Source organism: Durio zibethinus, chromosome 11 (genome assembly GCF_047325235.1).
Source record: "Durio zibethinus cultivar Kanyao isolate XHJ-2024 chromosome 11, ASM4732523v1, whole genome shotgun sequence".
In the NCBI taxonomy this organism is placed as follows: Eukaryota; Viridiplantae; Streptophyta; class Magnoliopsida; order Malvales; family Malvaceae; genus Durio; species Durio zibethinus.
Window position 1 is genome coordinate 20,052,382 of NC_143172.1, and position 6,402 is coordinate 20,058,783.

Here is a 6,402-nt window from a genome sequence, read left to right on the forward strand (position 1 = left end):
TTGGCAAATGATCATGAACTATAGAGTCTGAGACCAATATTTCGTTCACTTTATCACCATGTACTTCCAGATCACTAACCTTGAAACTAATGGTAATTAGTGCTTAGGCATCTAGAGTTAATTGTCTTTTGCTTTGCTTAGTAAACTACTTCAGAAGTTGGGGCATCGTTGTAAATGGAAGCAATGGAGATTGATCTACCAGCAATATAAAATCAGCCATTCAATCTGTTAGTTCATGTTAAGGAAGGGCATGGCCATGAAAAACTTTGGTTTATATGCCGCAATGGTGCTGCTTCAATTGTCATATGGTGCAGCAGTTGTCCTCGTTAAAATTGCCTTCGCGAGGGGCCTCAATCAATTTGTTTTTGTAGCCTACCGGCATATAATTGCCCTGTTTTTATTAGGCCCCTTTGCTTATGTACTCGAAAGGTGAGTTATCATTGCAACTATTTCATTCAGTTCTATGTGTATTATGCTCTATTTCCTTGTTATAGTTACCGGCGCCCTTCACTTTCATATGCAATGTTTGCAAAAATACTTTTGCTCTCATCACGAGGGACTACCATTTACTTTAATGTTTACTATTTCGGTTTAACGTATATTTCTCCAACCGTAGCGTCCGCCTTGAACAATGTTATCCCTAGTATGACATTTTTAATGGCAGTTCTTCTCAGGTAATCTTTACTGGATCAGTATTTCTTTACCATTTAGCTTTATATCGTTACTTCAGCTTCAGCAGATGACTTTGTAGCAATTGATTATGATCTTTTCCTTTTTCAGGATGGAAGAGGTGAAGATTAGAAGTGGTAGTGGTAAAGCAAAAGTAGTGGGAACAGTCATGTGCATTGGTGGGTCACTTGTTTTTACCTTCTGGAAAGATGGGTATCAGCTGAAAGGCTTTGTAGAGGGGCCTCTGATAAACATCCACGGTACCAAGCTGGGCTCTGGTGGAGAGTTTAGGCATGGAAAAGAAAACTGGCTCAAAGGCTCGTCTTATTCTCATTAGCACCATTGTATGGACTGCATGGCTGGTTCTCGAGGTCAGTAAGATAGATAATTGGCTTCTAATATGACATTAATTCAATGCGTATAACACAACTTCTAAACCATTTTTCCTTTTTGGTTAACTTCTTTTCCTCACAGGGAATATTATCCAAAGTTTACCCAGCTCAACTGTCACTGAATGCTTTGATTTGCTTCATTGGATCATTGCAATCTTCTCTGGTTGCATTGTTCTTTGCTAGAAATCCTCTTTTATGGAAGCTGGAGTGGAATGTGCAGCTTTTAACCATTATCTTCTGTGTAAGTATTCTTGTTCATATCTGACTCAGAACTGAAATGAACCTTACACCTCATTTTCATTCAATTGAGAGAAAAAAAAAAGTAGGACATATCTTGCTGCTCCAAATTGATTGGGATGAATCCAAATTAATTGGGAAGAAATTTGTTAGAACTAGTTTAGACCACACGTTGCTAAAATTTAATAAATAATTAAAATTTATGAATTATCCTATTTGCCAGATATCATGATCGCGTAAACATATATGAGTTTACTTTATCCCATAATCATGTACTTTATAATATTATATTATATATGATATATGATATGGAACCGAGCCATATTTTTTGCATGGATTTGCTAATAGTGTGGTGGGCATTTTTGATAGGGAGTTCTGGTCACAGCATTAGCCAACAACTTACAAACGTGGTGTATCAGCTACAAGGGACCAGTTTTTGCATCCACGTTCACTCCACTGGGAACTGTCTTTGTAGCAATATTTTCTGCATTTGCTTTTGCAGAGAGACTTCACTTGGGCAGGTAATTAGTTATATTGACAAGTGACAACAGTAAGTTCGTTTGTTCCAGCGGCTGACCATTCATTTCCTACCCTGATAAATAATCCAAATTAGGGTTTTTGTAAATCCAATGTTTGTAAAAAAAAATCTAATCCTGGAAAAAAGCTCATAAGCATTTCCTGTTGGCTTATTACTTCTTCGGTGATTTTTCAGCTTATTAGGAGCCTGTCTCATCATTGCGGGTCTTTACATTGTACTTTGGGGCAAAAGGACAGACAACTTTATGACTGGAAGCCCAAAGGACAAAAACGACTTCAATCATGGTAGAACGCTGGAGATTTCCTACAATGATTGCCCAACGAGTAAAACAACAGAAAAATTCATTGCAAGTGAAGTATAGGGCTGAGAGAAAATAGATTTGCTCTTTCCAAAATCTTTAGTCATTAAAAGTGGAGACTTTTTGGACCACCTGAAATAGCCAGTTGCTCTAATATGCTACCATAATGCTACTATGATAATTGGCATAAAGAGGAATGTCAATCTACTCTGAACATGAAGATTATAAATAAAAATCTTGGTTGTCAAGGAGATATTATTTTGAGACACATTCAAGATGTCAATTCAGATAAACAATCTTTAGTTTTTAATGCCCTCTCAACAAAGAAAAATGCTCTGCAAAAGTTGCCATGGCACAAACAGGATGTTAAATAAATAAATTATTGTGAAAATAACAGATCACTTTATCTGATCAAAAGAATTGATCTTGTCATTAAGTATCTGCACATTTATTTCCTAAACCTCTTAAAAAAGATTCTTACAAGGTATATCAATTTTCCAATCTGCAACTCCTCATGCAAGAATAAATTGTATCAGCAGCTACATCCTGATCTTCTATCTAAACATAATCGCTAAATTATGACTTCTAATTGCATAAAATTAACAGTTGGCATTAATCTACTACCTAATCCGCTTGATCAACAGAGGATCAAGGGGTTTGTGTGTGTGAGTGAGAGAGAGAGAGAGGGAGAGAGAGAGAAAGAGAGATCTTTGCAAAATAAAGTTTCCGAACAAGCATAAAACAGCATAGAAAGGTAACAACAAGGCCTATGAAATTTCAATCAAAATTCCGTCTTGACCAAACCCATTCTATCCAACGGAATTGATGCAACTATTCACTTATTTCAACTTAATTATTGATCTAGTTACATAGAACACAACATAAGCTCTGAAGTATTCTTCATAGAAGTGAATGGCCACCATTCATCTAAGAATAATGCTAATAATGCTACATATTCGTTCATTGTATATGCTTCAGTATGTGCATTTGTAAGAGCCCGTATTGTGGAAGATAAATTAATTTTTGCTGCCATGACTTCATTTCAGGGTGCTCTCAATGTCAATCACAAAGCGGTACTTAACATCCCTCTTTATTAGCCTCTCCAGAGCTTCATTCACATATTGAATTGGAATTACCTCTATCTGTGGGTAAACTTTATGAGCAGCACAAAAGTCTATCATTTCTTGGGTCACTTTTGTACCCCCTGTTGCGCTTCCTGAGACTGTTCTCATACCTGCCAAAGGGTCAATTCAAGCACTTAGTTTACACCGATCAAGGGAACATAAATCAAGTGAACATAAAATGTAACAGAAATATTGTTAAGTACCCATATTAAGGCTTGCAGGACTGAATTTGACTTCACTTGGGAACCCAACAAGGACATAAACACCACCAATCTTCAGGAGTGACATGTAGGGATCAAATGGATGATCGCCAGATGCAGTGTCTATTATAAAGTCCAATGATTTTGATAGGCCCTGCACTCAAAACATCAACTTCCAGTAGGTCAAAGACTCGAACGTTACAATAATGAGCTTCTAAGATGCAAGCGCTCTTTTTTAGTCTTTACCTTCATCTGTTCTTGGTCAGAGGAGACAATAAATCTGTCTGCACCAAGCAGATTCAAAGCTTCTTCTTTCTTAGATATGCCTGTGCTAAAAACTGTCACATGCAACCCAAACACCTTTCCAAACTTCACAGCCATGTGACCAAGACCACCAAGACCAATCACTCCTAAATATTTTCCGGGTTGGTTCATGTTATGGCGCATCATTGGGGTATAAACTGTGATTCCAGCACAAAGCAAAGGTGCTGCTAAAGACAAAGGATAGTTGCTTGGTATTCTGAAGCAGTACCTGTTGATTCACCACCAAAATTAGTAACATTTTCAACTTTGATAGATTTTGGCTATGGCTGTGGAGCATAATGCAACACAAGCACACATAATCGCAGAAAAAGTTAACTCTATAACCAGAATATCAAATTTGTTATACGGTATTAAACCCAAACATTTGTTTTATATCATCTTTTACTTGGCAATTATTAGATGATTAAATTTAAGTTTAAACTTTCCTATCATGTTAATGGTGAAAAAGCCACAAAAAGATATCTGTTGATTGCCCTTCAATCTAGAAGGACATGTAAACTATTTCTTCTGCCTGATGGTCTATATCATCTAGCTCCAGAATTATATGTATAACACCTTCAAATTTGAAATGCAGATATTGGAAGAAATATCCTGATAAGTAATGCACTCCTGTTTCATGTCTCATGTAGAAAATAACTCCTAAAAACCTTACATTGCACAACAAAACAATACAGATGCATAACAAATGACAGAATGCTTAGATTGAACCATGGTTGTAGGCATTCTGACCACATAAAACGATTAAGAGGATTCTTATTACAGAAAGGTGTTCCAAGGATCTAGAAGCAAAAGATATTCAGATATTACTCGTACAATACAGCTTCATGTCAGCAGGTTATCCTGTTTTTTTAAATCTAAAATATTGGGTAATCTAACAAATAACTGCATTTTAGGAAATTAAAAAGCAAAATAAAGGAAAAGAAAAGAAGAACTTCAGCCTTATAGTTATGCATCATGAAATGCTTGCCTTTCACGGACAACTATATAGTTAGAATATCCTCCTTTTGTAACTGTTCCATCCTCATCAATACCATTAAAAGTGAGAACTGGCCCTTTAACACAATGAACTTCGACGCCATCATTGCAATACTCACAATCTCTGCATGAGTTTACATAAGTTCCCACTCCAACATGATCACCAACCTTGATGCGCTGAACATTGGAACCAACCTCCTTCACAATACCAGCAATCTCATGCCTGATATGAAAGCAATTATAACAGCCACATCAGCTTAAGATCAAGTTTAGGAACCATTCATAATTCACAATCAAAAATCATACCCAGGCACCAAAGGATACATTGAATCTCCCATTATATTCCTAGACCAAACGACATCAGCATAACAAACTCCGCAGTGAGTAATTTTTATGGAAACATCGTCGCTTCCAAGAGGCCTGAATACAGTTTACCAGACAAGAAAAGTGATCAAAGTAATGCAATTGAAAGATGATCAAGTTATGTGTGAATCCAAGTATCTTTGTCAGATGTTCACCTTATTAGGCAGTGTGAACAAAACAATAGTTAGGCTAAGAACATGAACTTGGACCTAAAGTTCAATGATTTTTAATAATCAAATAAATGAAAGGTGCTACAAGAAACACTCCTTATATTGCTATGTTTTGTCAAAGTGCCAATAACTTAAAATATGTAAGTTGGAAGAAAGAAAAAAAGAATCGATCCCAGGCACCTGCGACTGAATTTGTAGGGTGATAGAACTCCAGAGGGGTCTGTGGCAGCCCACCCAAGGCAATCCTCGGTTCTGGTCTGAGAATCCATGGTCTAATTGACCACAATAGAGCAATGCAGAGTCAGTTTTCTTAATGTAAATCGAATTTAAAAAAAAAAAAATAGAAGAGTACAATTTATAGTGTGTATCAACATCTCGGGATTCATTTTGTTTGAAACGATTCATTATAATACAGAATTAATGCTTCGTGTGGGATTCTTCGTTGTAGTCTAAAAAGTAAAGTTTCAAAGAATCATGAGTTCTGATTTCTCGTTGTTGTATCTTTAAAAGGTGGGCGTATGAATGCAACCAATGCGCTTTAAGCAAAGAACAAGAAGAAGCTTAGCCTTACCTTTGATTAATCTGAGGTACAAAGAGACAACTCCTATCGGTACTATGTTTCCTGATCTCCCAAACCCTGTTAGCCCTTTAATAGTTGTAAAACCTTTCTCCTTCACCCTCGCTGTCTCTAACGTCACGTCTTACGATTGCAGGGCCCAGAGGCTGATTATTACGCTTTTCATTTTTTTTTTTTTTTAGTTTTTTCTATGCCTGTTCAGTAAATCAAACGATAAGATTCAAATTTATAGTTTTTAATTTGATTTAAACATAATCAAAAAATTTTGTAAAATATTATGTCATTTTCTCACGGAGTAACCAAATCTTCTTTATCAATTGACTTTTGACTATTTCTTAATCAAATTTTAAATTTGATAAAATTAGAGATATAAATGAATAAAAAATAAAAAATTTTTGATATGTCGATAATTTATTTATTTAATTAATAAATTTTAAAATATTATTTATGATAGAATATAAACAAATAAAAATGTAATTTATTTATAAATCATTTATTAAATGTGCTTTGTTCATTTTATATCAAAAGTGTAAAT

The 6,402-nt window shown here is 35.5% G+C and overlaps 1 protein-coding gene and 1 pseudogene across 2 annotated transcripts; one reads left to right on the forward strand and one right to left on the reverse strand.

Annotated features, from left to right (window-relative positions):
• Positions 1-250: 250 nt before the first annotated feature.
• Positions 251-2,401, forward strand: LOC111291241 (WAT1-related protein At5g64700-like; annotated as a pseudogene). The gene is made up of 6 exons (XR_016346654.1): positions 251-286; positions 346-674; positions 781-1,040; positions 1,144-1,302; positions 1,668-1,819; positions 2,011-2,401. The product of XR_016346654.1 is annotated as a WAT1-related protein At5g64700-like (transcript).
• Positions 2,402-2,827: 426 nt separating this feature from the next.
• Positions 2,828-6,109, reverse strand: LOC111291051 (putative cinnamyl alcohol dehydrogenase 1). The gene is made up of 7 exons (XM_022882597.2): positions 5,862-6,109; positions 5,471-5,562; positions 5,064-5,177; positions 4,750-4,980; positions 3,705-3,990; positions 3,462-3,612; positions 2,828-3,368 (listed from the first exon to the last, which is right to left on the reverse strand). The coding sequence occupies exons 2-7, from the start codon at positions 5,557-5,559 to the stop codon at positions 3,172-3,174; spliced, it is 1,068 nt and encodes a 355-aa protein (XP_022738332.2). The 5' UTR covers positions 5,560-5,562; positions 5,862-6,109; the 3' UTR covers positions 2,828-3,171.
• Positions 6,110-6,402: the final 293 nt, after the last annotated feature.

Bases quoted from the DNA above. Each gene is read 5' to 3' on its own strand.
- LOC111291051 (XM_022882597.2), bottom strand. From the start codon at position 5,559: ATGGATTCTCAGACCAGAACCGAGGATTGCCTTGGGTGGGCTGCCACA. The intron at 4,981-5,063 runs GTATGATTTTTG...CTTTCATATCAG, and splicing joins ATGTATCCTTTGGTGCCTGG to GCATGAGATTGCTGGTATTG. The intron at 3,991-4,749 runs GCAAGCATTTCA...GTGAATCAACAG, and splicing joins TATATAGTTGTCCGTGAAAG to GTACTGCTTCAGAATACCAA.